This window comes from Syzygium oleosum, unplaced genomic scaffold (genome assembly GCF_021117445.2).
Source record: "Syzygium oleosum isolate NSW1041296 unplaced genomic scaffold, Sole_v2.1 Sole_v2.09, whole genome shotgun sequence".
Classification (NCBI taxonomy): domain Eukaryota; kingdom Viridiplantae; phylum Streptophyta; class Magnoliopsida; order Myrtales; family Myrtaceae; genus Syzygium; species Syzygium oleosum.
Genome location: NW_026607493.1, coordinates 908,625 through 926,659, shown reverse-complemented (window position 1 = coordinate 926,659; position 18,035 = coordinate 908,625). Strand labels below are relative to the sequence as shown.

The following is an 18,035-nucleotide window of genomic DNA, read 5'->3' as shown; positions in this document are numbered from 1 at the left end:
GAGACGATTCACTTGGATGTTTGCAGGTTGTCGTGATTTCCTTCAAGGAAGAGTGTCAGATTTATGCTAACAGTTGTGCATGACTACTCGAGGAAGACCTAGGTGTTTGTGCTTAAGCACAAGTTTGATGTTGTTGCTAGGATCGCGGCAATTGAGAGCTTTGATTGAAAATGAGACTAGTGAGTCGATCAAGCATGTCGGACGACAAGAGCATGGAGTTTTACTCTGAGCTATTAAACAAATTCTGCATGAAGGAAGGTATAGTGAGACATCGTACTAGTGCTTATGAACCATAACATGTTGCAGAGTTAATGAGAAAATATTACTAGAGATGGCCGTGCTGGTATGATTAGGAAATTCCTACCGAGCACGCTTAACTTAAGAGATGGCAATTGAGAGCTTTGATTGAAAATGAGACTAGTGAGTCGATCAAGCATGTGCGGACTGACAGTAGCATGGAGTTTTACTCGGAGCTATTAAACAAATTCTGCATGAAGGAAGGTATAGTGAGACATCGTACTAGTGCTTATGAACCATAACATGTTGCAGAGTTAATGAGAAAATATTACTAGAGATGGCCCGTGCTGGTATGATTAGGAAATTCCTACCTGAGCACGCTTAACTTAAGAGTTTCAAAGCTAAGCGTTGCTGTTACGTCAAAAGGCGCCACCGTGAATTAATTTCAGTTTTCATATATATTCCAGAATCACTTTCTCCTATTCGGTGCACAATTCGGTTCATTCCTACCTCCTTTACCATCTTAGAAGCCTCTTGAGAGTCGCTTCTTGTCCAGGCCCTCTGGCCCCGGCGACCACTCCCCGCTCTTGTTGGACTGGGTCGTTACAGATCGCTTGTTTCCGCAACACCCTTGACAACTAGTTAGTGTTTTCAATTGTGCTTTTTATGCTATCAAGATTATAATCTTTGGTAGGAATCATATAGGAATCGACCAAAAAAAGGAATCGACAAAACCAACTAATTAGCTAAGTTTGCATTAGCAGGAAGTAAGTAGTTTGTAGGATTTCAAGAAGGCAATTGTCCAAGAACTGGTATGAAACAGTACCAAAACTCTACCCCAGCCTCTCCATCGAAGTTAGAAAAATTTCCATGGCCAAACTTACATTGCCACAGATAGCTATGATCAGAACATACTGTTCATGCACAGCTGAGAAAGTCGAGTTTGAAATTCACCAAGAGCACTTGTCAAACCATTCTTTCCTGTGCTACTACCACTTGGGAGTGGAGCCGTCAATTAATTATCCTCCTTTTGCCCAAACTGAATCTACCAAAAGCAATGGCCAACCAAAGGATGTCTCTTTCTTTATCTTTTCTCAACTAACAAAGCAAATCAACCCATGTGAAAATTTTCATCTTTTTTCCCATCCTAATTGGGGTAAAACATTTTTCCTTTTACCGGTATTTTCTCTATAAATAGAGAGGGTACTTCAAGCCAACACCTCACACACTAAACCAACCATCTCTCTCTCTCTCTCTCTCTCTCTGAAGCACACAGCAAATGAAGGCACCATCCATTGTGTTCTGCTCTTTGCTATTGCTGCTTCTAGCTGAAGCGCAGATCACTATGGCGGTAACGTGCAAACCGACAGAACTTAGCTCGTGTGCTAATTCGATTGTGTCATCAACTCCACCATCTAAACTATGCTGCACCAAGATCAAGGAGCAGAAACCCTGCCTTTGCCAGTACCTCAAGAATCCCAGCCTGAAGAAGTTTGTGAACTCTCCTAATGCCAGGAAGGTTGCAAGTACTTGTGGAACTCCGTTTCCCAAATGCTAAGACAGTTCTATCATGGAGCATGTTTGTTTTCTTTAAAAGCATATTACATGGACCTTATTATGTAGTGGAAATCTGAGTTGAGATTAGGCGGTAATGTACTTATAGTCCTGATGTGGTTTTCAATATGTATCAGTCTGTGTGGAGGCACTGCTTGTGATACAAATAAGTTGGTCATCACCACATGTACTCATCTCCAGTTTTTAGTGCTTCTTCCATGTATTTCATTCCCATCTGTCGTTCATTCTTGTACGTCCTGATCTACAGGAAGTTTCTTGTTAAGGAGTTAACAAGTATCAAGGCATAGATAAGCAAAATATAAAGAATGCATGATCGAAGGAATTTCTTGCTCATGAGTTACTGAGTACCAACCACAGCATATGCAATTCTCATATCAGGTGACCCCAATTGAGTGCTACTAAACCCTCTTCCAATATGCCTGGTTTCTCAATACGACAGCTTTAGTTGCTTGGACATTAATCAACACTGATCAAAGGCAGGCCATGTGAGAATCCCAACACATCCCGGCCCCTTAATTAATGCTTTTCTTTTGCACGTCATACTTGTGATTAAACTCACATTACATACTACTTTCAAGTAATTCCACAATCACACAGAACTCCATTCCATTCCAAGTAAATAAGCTCAGTGAAGCACAATGAATCTGAAACAGTGAAGATGTTGGGGGGGGGGGGGGGGGGCTGGAATAACCAATTTTCTTTATTTAGTTGATAAGAATTACAAAAAGAATATTGTCAAATGCTGATGTTGCATAATATACTAGAGCCACCATTCCATTTTGGGGAAAATCAGAACGTCGGAGAGTAGCTCCAAGTTCTATTTCCATGTACAAGAGAAGAGATATGAAAGGTGCACTTACAGAATCAACATGGTAGTTTACAAATTAAGAAGGTTTGAGATTTGGTTCCACCCCATGATCCACGGCCTTTTATCAGCAGGAACTGCGAAATTAAGCTCAAACATCTCCTTTGACATGTTTCCACTTCCAGAAAACCCAACGAGTTTGGCCACTGTCTCAGCACTTTCCTGTATATGTTGGGGATCATGAGGATCTGTCCAAAGTTTGTTTACAAACTGCAGCTTCCTCTGCTTCCCCTCAAGTGGGACATCCCATTTAATGTATAATGCATCTCTCTCCTCCGCAGTCAAACGTGAGGTCAACCTTTTGGCCAGAAACTCCCTCTCCCGTTTCAATGCTCTAATGCTGAAAGTAAGCAAGCCAATATGTTAGAATTTTATAGCTTAGTTTGTCTAAATTTCACACAACTGACGCATAGTATTTATGTCTCTCTGTGTTCGTGTGTGTGTGTGTGGAGAGAGAGAGAGAGAGAGAGAGAGAGACCACGATGATAGTGACACAATGGGTTCATCTCCCACATGCGCAGGACTTGCATTCCCAAGTTCTGCCAAGTGCTGCTGCAACCATGTCAAACGCCTAAGCTCCACTTCCATGTATATTTGATCAGCTGGGTCCCCTTTAAATAACAGATAAAACTGCGTCCTGTGGATGATGGATACAAAGCACACATCCCATAACTCAATGATTTGTTGCCTTTGCTCCATGAAAGTTAAACTCCAGGGAACCTGAGGCTGGTCTGGCTCATTCGTGTCATCATCTTGTAAATCATGTCCAGCTGCTTCATTTGCTTCTAGTTCTAACACCTACAGGGACGGAAAATTCATATGAGCGAAACTCCCTGTATGCATTAAATTAAAAGATGGTGATGAGAAGAAGTAAATCAAGAAAAAGTCCTCAATGAACCTGGCAAACAAGTAGCTGCTTTTGGTATTGCAATTTGGCCACACGTTCTTTCAATTCAGTGACATATGCTCTTATGCTTCTCACATTCTCTTCAGCTGCATTTTGGAACATTTGCTGCATTTTCTTCATATTAACTGAACTTGAACGGCGATAACCCGGAGTTCCTTCCTTTGATGTAACTTCTCCGTCTTCATTCTTTGCAGTATTCTCTTTCTCATATTCGTGCAAGGAATCCTTAGAGACAGTCTCGCAGTTGTTCTCAGGAGCTCTATTCTCAGAATCAGCCTCCAGAATTTGTCTAGAAGCTGATAGAGGAGAGCAAGGAGATTTTATAAAATTTGAACGGTTAGCACTGTTGCTGGAAGCCAAAGGAAGCAGCTTTTTCTTTTTTGTGTGATTCTTTGTCTTAGGCGTTGCTTCATTGTTGCCATTCTGAAGGTTGCTTGGAAGAGACATCACCAGTTTATCAATAGACTTCTGGACATTTTCAAGCTGCTCCTCAAGATCTGCAATGTTGCTGCCTTGTGAATGAAGTCTTGTTATCTCATCCTTAAGATTAGCACCGACACTTTTGTGAGTTGCGATGACATTTCCAACTTCAACTTCCTTTGGCGCTGCTGATCTGACAGCACACATTTCCCTTATTTCTGCTTGCAGCTTTGCAATTGTCTCAGCTGCATCTTGATTTCCCAGCCTATGACAAGCAACTTCTTTTTGTAGTACTTCCAGAGCTCGATTTGCTTCATCTCTGAGCTGGTCCTGGAGATTCTCAAGTTTGCGAATCTCATGCATGAGTGTGAAGGGAGCAGTTGACGACTGCCTCATAGATAGTCTCAACAATTTGTTCCGTGGCCTGTCAATGCGGCTCAGTTCCCTTCCTTCTTCCGGTGTCAATGTACCAGCATAAGAAAGGCATTTCTTCACGGAAGGACGAGGCGATTCAAGTACATTTGGGCCCTATAAATTTAGATGGTGCATAAGTTAATGGATGAAAATGGGGCGGCAGGATGGAAAAGCAGAATAATAAGTAGTAAGAGGATACCTGCCCATCCTCTTGGAATTTTTTGCGCAGCTCATCGACCTGTGATTGTGCAAGATCTCTTTGGCGTCTTAATTCCTGAATTTCCATTTCCATCTACAGAAATTCAGAAAAGATCAGTAGGCATTATGAGTTTTTTTTTCTTTTTTTTTTTCTCATAGAACCACAAATGGGATTTATCTTTTCCCAATTCACCTGTTGAATTTTCATATCTTTTTCCTTTGACGGCTCAGGGGTTTGGAGCTCAGCTTCCAATCTTGCAACTTCCTTTTGTAGATGTTTCACCAACTGCTTATCTGAAACGACCTATGAAAGAAGGAAGACGACCAAAGTTAAAATCAGTGCAAGAGCTCTTAAACTTAAATCAGAAGAAAATGATATTTGAATAATCATTACCATGTTTACTTGAGCATTGTTTGTCACTTCCTTTGCTCTAGTAGCAAAGAAGAGAGTATTTCGTGATTGTTCAACATGGCTAAGTGCTGGGCTCAAGGTACATATAATTGCAGTTCGTGCATTTCCACCAAGAGAGTGCTGCAGTATCCGTGTCAGCTTTGAATCTCGGTAGGGTATATGGCCGCTTCTTTTTCCAACACTGCAGATGATCCATCGTAAATGTTCAGGAAATAAGGTAACTGATTATTTTTTCGAGGCAAAATATTCACTGAAATCCTAACAGGTCAAAAGAATGCTATTTTGTGAGTGCTAACAGTAGAATTGGAGTTGGCCAAAATAAACCAATATAATTAAAGCCTAATGTTAACAGATAACGAGAAACTGCATACAACCTGTTTTGCTGTTGAGATGCACTTCATCATATCAACAGGTAAAGGTAAAAGGAGAAGGAATTTGCTGACTGTTAATCTGACCTGAGCTTTCTAATCACTGTCGTCAAAGTCATCAAACTAAGGTTAATGTGGCAGCCTTCCCTGAGTCTAGCACCATCAGCATGTGTCTGTGAGGCTCTTTCACTTCCAGCTAGATCAACGAAGTTCTGCAGGTCATTCATACAGCATTTGTTACCATCAAATACTTCTTTTACAGTAAAAGAGCAAATACAAAATTACAAGGACTTACCAGGCTTGCAACGAAAGATCTAACACAACCTGACTTATCACGAAGAGTGCTTTCTATTGTCTGCATGCCAAAAAAATAGTTCACATTTTGGATACCATAAAATATTCCCGACATCGCATCTTTGAAAAGTTTTAGCAGGTTACTGACCAGCCGAATAATCTGGTGTGACCGTGAGCTGTTATCATTCAACGCCGTTTCACCAACTTGTCTTTGAGCTACAAAAGAGATGGATTGGTTGATTATGTTGGTGACATATAATTCCAAGCATAAGGAAAAAAACAGAAAGATAAGGAGAATCGAGTCAAAGCTTCATTGATCTACCTTCACAAATGCTTATCAAATGTCTCAAGTGCTGATCATTATTTGCTTTCTCCTCAACCAACTTCTCTACAACAGTTCCTTTCTGCAAGATGCACAATGATACTGGTAAACAGAGAAAGAAATAACAGAGAAAAAGAAAGATATCACGTTAGGAGCCAGAATAATAGAAACAGTGATGTTATAATACCTCTGGATCATCTAAGAGCTTAAGATTGCGTCCCGATTCTGAATTTAACAAATCCCTGACATTTTCATTGTATATTTCCAAGCCAGAGATCTTTATGGAAAAGTCTCTCTCTGGTGTCTGCAGTCAAGCAAGAAGAACATCAGTAAGCATAACATAACACAGGGGACAAGTAGCACCCTCTACACAAAGGCAGAATGTGAAGATATCTAGGCTTTTAGCATGACCAATAAGATGCAGAAGCAAAAAGGGTAAGAAGCTGGTGAAGCTTACATTCACTATATGCTGGTAAATATCATTCACAGCCTTCTCTGTTATGCCTCGCATCGTATAGGTCTTACCACTACTAGTTTGTCCATATGCAAAAATGGTTGCTGCAGTAGATCCATGTGTCATTTCTCAATGAATATACACAATTTATAGCTGAACTCGAAATGCTTAGGTGTGGCTTGAACATTACCATTTATACCCATCAAAGCTGATAAAGCCACATTCTTCACCCCTTCCTCATAGACAGATTCGGTCAAGCTTGAAGGACCAAAAACTCTATCTGGCAAAATGGGTACATTATCACTCAACATCATTTACCAATACTTCAGCTTAAAAGAGATCGCAAGATTAGAAAATAAAAGTAACATGAGGATTAACTATAGTACCAAATGTGAACGAAGCAGGTTGAGCTACTCGTTCCTGGGGTTGCGGCTTATATACAACGGTATGGTCATCAGCACACTCCCATGCAACTTGGTCTTTTGCTAACTGTTCCCTTTTGCTTAATGGCCTGAGACGAACTGTAACCACGATCTTCTCTTCCCTGGATCTAGGGCCACCTGGTGTTGACACAGGTGTTTTTTCTACTTTTGAGGCTGGTGTTCCAGGAGCTCTAACTGTCATCTTTATCTTTGTGTCCCCTTAGATGATCAAGCAGAACAAGATGACCCAGAAGATTATGGTGAAGCCTCTACAAGAGAGGCTGAAGATGACCCCTTAAGTCTGATACTGATAGCCCAAAAGGTGTTATCTACAAAAGGAGAGCAAGTTTTCAGCATAGTGGAACATATCACAGCCAACCTACACAAACTAGACTTAACAAGTGATTTGGTAGTGCTTGCACATCCTAGCTCCCCACAGAAACTTTCTTTTCAAATAGAAAATAAAAGGTGTGAAAAAACCATTGCTTTAGCACTCAGCATTTATCTATCCCTAATGCGATTTTTTATCATGAGCTAGCATCAGTATATTCTATTTGAATTTGGCTATAGCACAATTAATGGACATACTACTCAGAAAAAATCTACATGGAAAAGCCATATGCATTCTTATATCTTCCCTCCAACCCACTACTCGAATAAATACAATCCAAGAAACTTTCAGATCCAACTTCATAATTCTGACGACTTTCGTGTTCTCCTTCTTAATTAGATCCAGATCAGACAATCATGTTGCATTTTCCTTTGTGTATCCTCTCCCCCCGATGGAAGAGAAGCAACTCCAAGACCAGAGCACAATCGAGAAGCTTCATCGCCTTTTCATCTGCTGCAACTTACTTCTCTACGGTCGAGGAACAATCTCTCTAAAACTGGAATTCATGGTTGCCCAAGTTTGCCGAGATCTGCTAGCTACACTCAACTATTCCAGACAGACTCGGCTCAGTTCAGACTCTTTAAAAAGCAAGTCCAATTGCAACCGGAATCATCAAAAGAAAACTAGAAGTACCCTTCATTTCTTGAACACACATATGTTCATTTTCGGCAACAGAATCAATCACCTTCAACTACTCGGATACAATTCGAACAGACATTCGAATGAGGAAAAAGAACTGCGATTTACCTCACCGAAACTGCAGAGATTCTCGAGAATTTCGACGACCAACTTCCTGACCCCCGACGAAAACCAAAACCAAAACCTGGGTTCTTTACGGCGAATCTCCAGAGGAAGGTCGATGAGGGTTCTAGAGAGAGAACGAGGGAGAGCGAGAGAGCAAGTGAGACAGGTTTTGGAGAGAGGGAGAGAGAGCGAGCGTGCTTTGTTTGGGATTCCGATTTGAACCTCGGCTCTAACGGCTAGTTCCAATTTCTCGCGCTCTTTTGCGACCAATTTCTCGCCGGGTCGTAGGATATAAAAAAAATATAACGGTAATATGAAATTTTGCCTTGTCCATTTCATTTGGTCCTCCTGTGATTTTACGTTTCGTGCTTTGGTCGCCGCCGACCGAAGCGGATCCGAGGTGCTGAGATTTCAACCGTTATCATCTGACGTTAAAAATGTGCTTTTATTTTTTCCGACAAAAGGACCAAAAAGCAAAAACAAAAAGAAAAAACAGGGCCTATTCCCCAAATTGTGGAATTGTGTCTTGATTTTTTGCATTATTTACCAAAGGTGCCTGGAGCCTAGACTCGCTCGATTGGACCCGCGGGGCTCGAGGCCAGGGTTAATTTTAGTATCGCGTGTTGTCGTGGTCCCGTGGGATAAAGAAAATCCTATTAATGATGAAGTCGTTGAAAAGAATCGTTCAAAAAAAAAAAGAGAAGATTATTTGTTATTTCAAAAATTTTAACATATATGGCTCTTGATTGATATTTTCAATGATTTTCCCGTATCTTAATATGACTTGAAAGTGAATTCAGAAGATTGTATTCCATGCTATGTTTTTTTAAAATTCTCAGTGGTTTTCACATACTTTACGGTTTACAAGTCCTAGTCAACATTTTTATAAAATATTAATTTTAATCTAACCTACTTGTTCAAAACTTTTTGTTTTGCGAGATAATGACTTGAGATCTCGGAATAATTACCTCTAAATAGGATATATTAGTTTTGTTTTAAAATTATATCATAAAATTTCACGTATTCAAAATGGTATTAGATAAAGAACCCCAAATTCTCATTAATCAAGCAAATCTTTTTTGAAGTGGGACTTTATTTCCACGACTTGAATAGCTAGATCCACAGCCTTTGGTGCAAAGAGACTAAATTGCCCCTCAAGAGTCGAAGCAAACTAATTACTGCTTTAATTGCCCCCTTCCTTCTTCGCCTCCACCAACCAACCATGCTTAACCCCAGCCGTCTCCTGAACAGTTCAGGCTGAACACTCCATGTTTGTTTTTGGAACAAGAGAGAACAATCGAGTCCAAAATCCGCCGTAATCACACCGTCCGATGTTTATGTTTTGGGGGTAATTACTTGCTTCTCTTCATGAGAAAAGTAGTAAACACAGGCCACAGCACTCTGGACTAACATCAGATGAAGTTGTAATTGTTTGTTGTTGTTGGTAAACATAAAAGAGAAAATCTTCTTGTAATCAAAGTCGACAAAAATGAAAAAAGGAACTGCTGACAAAGCCAAAGTTTCCCCCCAGTATTGCCCGTCTTCCCCGCATGTTAACTCGACACTGATTCAGACATCGGCGGAATTCACCACCGCAGCCATGAACATTTCATAGGAGTAGAAGCTCTTGAAATTTGAGCATCCTTGATATTCAACAAACTCACGGTATTCATAACTATATATGTGCTGCTTAAGATGGGTTTAAACCAGAGACAATGAACACATCTGCTCAATGAAGCCCACACTGTAGCTTTATTTACGGAGAGGGAACACCACTGGCCATCACGTTATATTGGCTTGAGTCGAGATTCTCTAGCTTTTGGAACTCGAAATGAGAGGATGCTGCTCCATAGATCTGCCTCAAGTCACAAAAGTCATGCCCCAACAAATCAGTGCTTGAAGACCTTCAAGAGTAGTCATCAGTCTATCTCAGTAATCCAAGTCACAGTGCATAGACAATGTCATGTCGTGCTCTTCAATACTTTCGACTACCTTAGCCTCTAGGATCAGAGTACAGTACATAATGTGCATTATAGCTACGGAACAACTAAAAGAGACAGGAGGGTAAGAAATTCTTCCATCAACTAAAGTCAAGTTGTATAAATTGCACTTCAGCAAACAAAAGATTCATATTCAGAGATCGCAAATTCTGCGCAGTGGAGGCAGACGGAATTTACACAAAGTTCACTGGGCCAGTATAACAAAAGAAAATCTCAAACTGCTCATCTTCACAGCTACAACATTGCACAACAAAAGAAGCCGATCTGAGATTTCATGATGAACAAAACTATATCAGAAAAGAAAAAAAATGTGTAAACTACAGCAGAACTAAGCCTAGCACTCGGAGTCTGAATTCAGGTTTGAGATGCAAAAGAAGAAATTCAACAGTTAAAGAAGACAAACTCACATAATTCAATGCTATAAAAGAAAATCTGGGATAACTGGTGCTTGAACAATAACGTCTGAGGAGCCTTCTGCTTTTTGTCGGCTCTTCTGCCGGCCATGATGATGACTACTCTTTGACTTCACTTTTCCTCCATGTTCTTCTTTTTCCATGCCAAGCTTCTCTGGACTTGTCTGTCCTCTCTCTTTTTGATGGGGCCGTTGTTTGCTTCTTCTAGAACTAGATTTTCGATGGCGAGTATTTTCCACGTCGTGCATATTCTCTTTTGAGTCCAGAGATTCTGCATTTACTGTCTCTTTTCCTTTTATTGAACTAGATAACTTCACAGCATCGTCACCCAATAGAATATCTCGCACAGCCCCTGATAGTGAATCATCCCCTGAATCTTGCTTCTTTGGTACAACAGGGACTGATTCTCCTTCATCGAGTTTAACTACAACAGGCCTTGGTTTTGCATAATTTGGCTTTTTCTTTGACACAAGCGACTGAGCCGTGAGCTTAACCAAGTCTTCAGTATCATCCTGATTAGTGTCAACTGATTTAAGGTCATTTGCAGGCGGATAATCATTTGATATAGTTCCATTTCCTTCTGAAGGGAGATAATATAAGCCATGCCTCTTACGGTGCTCTGCAAGCAAAGACGTGGATTCATTCGATGCTTCTGAATCTTCCTTGCTTTGCACGTTAGAAGAAGCAGGATCCATTATCTCGCCATAATAAGGACTCTCAAGAGAAAATGAACTTGATGAAGGTAATTTAACATCACCCATGATCTCGTCTAAGTCAGCAAGATTATCCTTGAGAACTAGACCATCTGGTATTGGAACTCTTTCTTGGGCACTCGTTGAGACAGGACCCAGCTCTTCAGAGAAAGCATCATTCATCAATTTGATCAGTTTTAGAACTTCAATTTCTTCTTTCTCCAAAACCTTTTCATTTTGGAACTGAGCAGGCATTTCTCGTTTAAGAACTTCGATCAGACCCAGTATGTTACATGCCCTCTCAAGAATTTCTACCTCAAGGCTCACCGATAATGGTCTCATGGCCACTTCAACTAGATTTAACAGGTTCGCAATAGATTCACGTGTAAAACCATTCTTTCTGAAAGAAACAAATTTAGAAGTCTGACCATCACCATCAGCCACATCACCAGTGCCTTCTATGGAAATATCTGCAGATGACCGATCTACGACCCCAGGATTGAAAGCTTCGTCATGCTCACTCTCAATAGGTGCTCTAAAACTTGCTAAATGAGAGGCTTCAGAATTTTCCCTTTGAGAGATTGAATCCAGAACTCCCGGCTCCAAATCAGCAAGAGCTTCAGTTTGAGATAGATAACAATTTATAGAAAAAATTAAAATTTTGAAAACTGACTGCAGATAGACTGCTCTAATTGAAGCGGGCAGAAGACTAGCACGGGGCTGTATAAGTGCCTCGGCAAGCTCAAAAGGGTTCAATGAGAACTCAACATACTCCCCGGACACCCACGCAGCAGCAGACAGGATCCTATGCAAGAAAGGATTTCCGAGTAATGCAGGGTCAATAAGCAAACTGCGAGCAACACGAACAAGTTCCGGCCTCGCATCTCTGACCCTCATCCCAACATCAATAAGCTGAAACTCAATTTCCTCGCCCTTTTGGCAATGGGGAGTCCTGGACATTTCTCCGAGAAGCAATACATACCAGTCAAAATCCATTACTACTTCATAAAAATTTCTGGAACAAGTAGATAATATGGACCCAAGAATCTCATTGCAAAAATCGGGGTCAGATTTAAGAGCATAATTGACCAAGACCCTGGAAATCTCGATAATGCTACTCTCAGATACCATAGCCATAACGAGACGCAAGGACTCAAGCTTAATATTTGCATCCTCGTCACTCAAAGACTTGATCACTACCTCCTTGTTCTCTAACACAGCCCACAAGTGCTTAGGCGCGACAATCGAGAGCGCATGTAACCCTAGATACTTCAGATTTGGATCGTCTTCCAATAACAATTCCCGAATCTTCGCAACCGCGAGCTTCACTGCAGATTCATACTCACTCAAGCTCCCCACCACAGTTCTGACACACTCAAACATGAGTGATTTCGCACCAGTCCTCCTCATATGCTCACAGATAGGCTCCACGACCTTCTTTGCCAGCCTCGGCTCCAGGGGAGCCAATTTAGCAAATATTTTCAACACCTTAATCAACACCCAATTGTTCTTTGAGTCCACCAGTATCCTGTAAAACTCGGGGGCCAAAGGCAAGTACGAACGTGGATCCTTCGCCGCCAACTCACAGAACACCCCGACCGTGGCGGACAAACTCTGCGGATCAGAACTCTCCAAATTCTCCACCAAACGCTTAAAGCACACCCTAACCGCATCTGGGTATTTCTCAAACAACCTCATGGTGACCCCTATGGTTTTCTTTCTAACGAAAACCTTGCTGCTAGACAACAAAGTGAAAATCTCAGGAGTTAAATCCCTAGCAAGGTCAACCGTACCAATCTTGGCCAAGCACTCGAGTGCCAAACTCGCCTCATACTCATTAACACTAGTCAGGTCCTTGCGAAGCTGGTGAGTGATGAGAAGCAAAACAGGGGTGCTCTCATTGAAAGATTGAGAAGCGGCGACGTACCCAATTCGCTTCTCGGCGAACCGAGAAGAGGACATGCACTCGACGGCGTGGAAAGCGGCCCACGCCATGTCCGCGGCGTGGAGAGAATTCAGGTAGGTGAGCTTCTGGAGCGCGATCGATTTGGTATGGAGATCGGTCGATTTGATCTCTCTGCGGATTTCTTCCATGGCCTTGGAGATGAAGGCCGATTCCCCGATCAGCTGGAGCCGCATGCCCTTGATGAGGTCCTCCAGCGTGCGCTGGAAAAGGGTCTCCATGATCGACGGTCCCGCCATCGGAATGCGCCGAAATGATCGATCTTGATCAGCTTTCGAGGTTCAGATCGATGCCCAGATGGAGTTGCGGCGTGAATTGGTGATCTTGAAGGAGGGTGTTCGGGATTTGGGCATTGGGAAGGAAGGGTTGCTTCGTCGTCAGCTTGTGGAGAATTGGTGCGAGTCGAGCCTGCTCGCTTCTAAGGCAACTGTGCGAGAGGATTGGTTTTCTTTGGGAAACACGAAAACCTGAAAAAGGAGGAGGCGCTTGCTTTCCTTTTGGAGTTCAGTTCTTGGTACTATAAGCACTGTTGCATTTTCGGCTAAAATTGCTTTTAGTTATCACGTGGAATTTGTTATGAAATACATGAATAAATATTCATTATATTCAATGTACCTATTATAGTACATTTATAATCTACATACATAAATATATATTTAATGTACCTATTATGATACATTTGTAATCTACATTCTATGTACAATCTCCAATGAATGTTCATCTCCCTATTCAATGTATGTATTCAATACATTGACATTAATGATATGTACATTTTTGTTTTCTTATAAATAAGAGTTTAGTTTTGGTCATTGCGAAAAAAAATGAGAACACAATGAAAAGAGAAAATATATATATTTGGTGTTTATCTGCATTCTCTACTTAATCTCTATTCTCTCTATTATATACTTCCAACGCAATATTTTACAACACGTTTTCAGCACGAAGATCTACCAACTGAGTAAATAATTTTTGCAAGGTAAGAGTTCTCTTTGTTTTCATTAATCAACTTATACTTCATCTTCTCCTATCAATTCTTCATTTTTCTTTTTCTTGGCCTGAAGCCAATTTCCAATCTAAAAGTATCCTTCTGCTCCTGAAGTGGCGGTGGATATTTGGAAATCCTTCTAATTAATTTAAGGATTCATTTGTTTTGCAAGAATTATGGCAAATATTGAAAAGCCCAAATTCCACGTCTTGGAAGTGAGTGGAAATAATTATCTATCCTGGTGCCTTGACATGGAAATGCACCTCCAAGGGCAAGGTCTCGCTAATGCAATTACAGAAGACGGAACCTCAAATGCAAAAGATAAAGCAAATGCACTGATTTTTATTCGTCGTCATTTGCATGAGAGTAGACATGGCCACGGTTTAGGAACCGGCTGTTCCGGTTCATGGCTATGTATGAACCGGCCGGTTCCGGGTCGGTTCCGGTTCCGGGCCGGTTCCGGTTCCGGACCTGGAGTGTCCGCTGCTTGGGAGCCGATTGTACGGGTGCATCGAATCCGGCGGCGGGATGGCGCGTCGGATCTTCTTCTTCTTCTTCTTCTTCTGCTCCTCCCTCGCGCGCTCTCTTTCCCGCTCGCCGGATCGTCACATCGCCGGCGGAGCTGCCGTGGATTCTCCGATGATGGCCCAATTTCGATTCTCTCGCGCTTGCGCGCTCCTGAGTTTCGATGCTTTGTTGTGGTTTGGAGAGAGAGAGAGAGAGAGAGAGAGGGAGGGAGGGAGATGGAGGGACTTCTAGTTCCGGTTATATTTTCTATTTTATTTTTAATTTTTTTAATTTTTTTTAATTTTTGCCCGTTTCCAAGGCAGCCTGCAAAGGCTGCCCTGACAACGGGCCGCAGTAGGGCTTGCAGATGTGCAGGCCCTGCTGCAGGTTTTTTTTTTTTAAAATTTATTTATTTAAATTTTTAATTTTTTTTTTGGAACCGGGCTCGGAACCGTCGGTTCCGGGCCGGTTCCAAAATTGCTGGAACCGGAACCGGGCCCGTAGGCCATGGGCCGGTTCCGATTCCGAACCGCGGGCCCGGTCAACTGGCCGGGCCCGAGTTTGACCGGACCGGTTTCGGGCTGAAACCAGCCCGTGGCCATGACTACATGAGAGCTTGCAGACTCAATATTTATCCGTTTGAGACCCTCAGACTCCGTGGAAGAGGTTGAAGGATAGGTATGGTCATACCAAGACTGTCATCCTCCCTCAAGCACAATATGACTGGCAAAATCTCAGACTGCAAGATTTTAAATCAGTATCTGACTATAACTTCGCTTTATTTGATATTGTTTCTCGGCTTGAGTTATGCGGTATCAAGCTCACTTATGCGGAACTGTTAGAGAAAACTTTCTCCACCTTCCATGCTTCGAATATTGTATTGCAACAGCAATACCGGCAGAGTCAATTTGCCACATACTCCGAATTAATTTCTGTGCTCCTCACTGCTGAGCAAACTAATGAATTGCTGCTCAAAAATCATGATCTTAGACCCGCTGGGTCAAAAGCATTGCCTAAAGCACATGCTAACTCTGAGAAAAATACTGGCCATTTTAAGGGCTATAAGCGCAGGCAAGAACATAATCCTCGAAGGGGTGGCAAGAAATTTAACCGTCCTAGGAAATCTAACTTTGGCCCGAATCGTGACAAAGAAAAGAAGCAAAAAAAGGTGACTAATGAAAGTATTTGCCATCGCTGTGGCATGACTGGGCACTGGTCATGTGACATCTCGAATTTCGACCCACTTGAAATTTATGAAGTGAGTGATATCTTTAATGCACTTGTAGTTGTACCTTGCCCAGAGCTGATCACTCTTGGGATACTAACATTTAGGGTAAGGCTAAATAGGGATTTAAGTTTGCGAGACCAAAGAAATTCTATCATGGACTGACTTTCGACCATAAGGATTGTCGAGGTGATATTTTGGGCGAACATAGGTTGATCCAAGGATGGTCACGGATCGATTCGCCAATGTCATACGAATGGGTCGCGGGTGATTCCGCTCGACCATGAGATGAATTGCGAACGATCTTAAACCTATTCCGAATGATCACACATCTCGGAACTAGTGATTAATCCTCGCAATTACATGACAACCGAAGTCGCCATGATTCGAGTGATCTTAAACGTGGCTCAACTTAGTGTCGACCACGGGTCAATTCGCGTATTGCCCAAGAGCCGCCCGTTAGTTTGAATACGCTCAAGTCGTGTTTATTTGGATTTAGCCATTAATTAGAGACCAAGTTTGGGCATCGAAAATTTTGAAAGTCACGACAGAATAATTGGACGACGTTGTTATTAGCGTGGTCAGCCTCGGATTTGTCCGGATTCGTCAGAAAATTGAAATTTTGGCAGGAAGTGGAAAATGACCGTTTTGCCCCTGGGACTTTATGAAGGCCAAGTATAAAATGAGAAGGGTATTTTGGACATTTTACCCCCACTTTAGAAATAAAAAATTTTGGACGATTTTGCCCCTATCCTTTTTGCTCAATTCCTATTTTACCCTTGGATATTTTTGGTGGGGATCGATCTGGGCCGTCGATTTTTGGATAAGATTGAATCGTGGCCGTCGGATGGAAAGTAGAGAGGAGGGTAACTTAGTCATTTTGGCTTGGGGTTAGGTGCATCAATTATTGGTGCCACTTATTTAATCCTTTTCTCTCTTTTTCTTTCTCTCTCCTTCACTTTCTCTCCTCATTTCTCACGCCTACACCATCATCTTTCATTTTCCTTCCCCCTTGGCCGAACCATCTCTCTCTCCCCCCTTGGCCGTGTGATTGGCCGGAGCCGTGCCGGATCGCCGTTCGCTCGCTCGCTCACTCGCCGTCCGCCATGCGTCCAACCGCCGGACCGCCGTGGCCGCCGCTTCCTTGCCGCCCCCTTGCTAGGTTGTTCTTGCTTGGAATTTCCAAGTAAGTGACACCCTATTCCCTATTTAGGATATCGGGTATTGACGGGCTCGTTTAGGCACGATTTAGTGTAGTTTTGTGGGCTGTTTTGGACGAGGGTTATTATGGACGAAATTATGATGATTTGGTGAGTAATTAGAAGCTAAATGAGGGCTGAGTATGGTTGATTCAAGTGCTGCAAAATTCGGTTTGGTGCGTAGGGTGTATAATTTGGTTCGGCTCTTAATTGTGTGAAATCGTGGTGTAGTGCCGTGCTTGTTGTGCCATGGTTTTTGTGATGAAAAATGGAATGTTATGTGATGGTTGTATGTATATTACATGGGCTGAATTGAGATGGTTGAATTGGGTGCATTTGAGTGCATTTAATTAATGTTCAAGTATGTGAACGTGTGAGATTTGAGGCGTGTGATGTACGTGTGATCACTAAAAAGCCCTGAGCCGTGTTTACGCGGGGTACATATAAAATATGGCGTGCTGGCATGTTCGCGTGATCACTTAATCCCTGAGGCGTGTTTACGTGGGAAATTGAACCGGCCTGATGCGTGTTTACGTGGGTCGTGATAGGAATGTGGAGCCTGAGGCGTGTTTACGCGGGCTGTGGAAAGAGATTGAGAGTGAGATGTGTGATGTGGCAAGTGAAAATGAGATCGGACCTGAGGCGTGTTTACGCGGGTCGTGATAGGAATGTGGAGCCTGAGGCGTGTTTACGCGGGCTGTGGAAAGAGATTGAGAGTGAGATGTGTGATGTGGCAAGTGAAAATGAGATCGGACCTGAGGCGTGTTTACGCGGGTCGTTGGCAAGTTTAATGAAAATGGTGTGGTGGTGCATGAACGAGTGTGAAATGCGGAGTTCGGAAATGCCATATGTTCGACTTTTGCTTTTGGGCATGAGATTAGTTTGGAAAGTGCATGTGGTTGGAATTTGTGGAATTGAGACTAACATGCAGATTGTGTGTACTAAGAGCCCAGGTAAGTGCATTTGTGTACATGTTATGTGTTTATTGAGTGACATTGTGTTTGGACTTGTCTGGAGGTACGTGATAG

At 42.2% G+C, this 18,035-nt stretch overlaps 2 protein-coding genes across 4 annotated transcripts; both read right to left on the bottom strand.

Annotated features, from left to right (window-relative positions):
- Positions 1-2,494: 2,494 nt before the first annotated feature.
- LOC115680366 (kinesin-like protein NACK1) lies at positions 2,495-8,225 on the bottom strand. The gene is made up of 15 exons (XM_030604165.2): positions 8,027-8,225; positions 6,853-7,217; positions 6,657-6,746; positions 6,470-6,570; positions 6,200-6,316; positions 6,013-6,094; positions 5,839-5,906; positions 5,692-5,751; positions 5,484-5,608; positions 5,011-5,209; positions 4,810-4,920; positions 4,618-4,710; positions 3,576-4,532; positions 3,156-3,475; positions 2,495-3,017 (listed from the first exon to the last, which is right to left on the bottom strand). The coding sequence occupies exons 2-15, from the start codon at positions 7,088-7,090 to the stop codon at positions 2,690-2,692; spliced, it is 2,889 nt and encodes a 962-aa protein (XP_030460025.1). The 5' UTR covers positions 7,091-7,217; positions 8,027-8,225; the 3' UTR covers positions 2,495-2,689.
- A 1,200-nt stretch (positions 8,226-9,425) lies between these two features.
- LOC115680367 (AP-3 complex subunit delta) lies at positions 9,426-13,598 on the bottom strand. Of its 3 annotated transcripts, none has more exons than XM_056314590.1 (2): positions 10,431-13,598; positions 9,426-9,927 (listed from the first exon to the last, which is right to left on the bottom strand). In XM_056314590.1, exon 1 carries the CDS (start codon positions 13,328-13,330, stop codon positions 10,442-10,444), a length of 2,889 nt encoding a protein of 962 aa, XP_056170565.1. In that variant the 5' UTR covers positions 13,331-13,598; the 3' UTR covers positions 9,426-9,927; positions 10,431-10,441. The 3 variants fall into 3 exon arrangements, with proteins under 3 accessions (XP_056170565.1, XP_056170566.1, XP_030460027.2); XM_056314591.1 differs by having other exon boundaries at positions 9,426-9,878; XM_030604167.2 differs by lacking the exon at positions 9,426-9,927 and adding an exon at positions 10,134-10,287.
- Between the last annotated feature and the right edge of the window lie 4,437 nt (positions 13,599-18,035).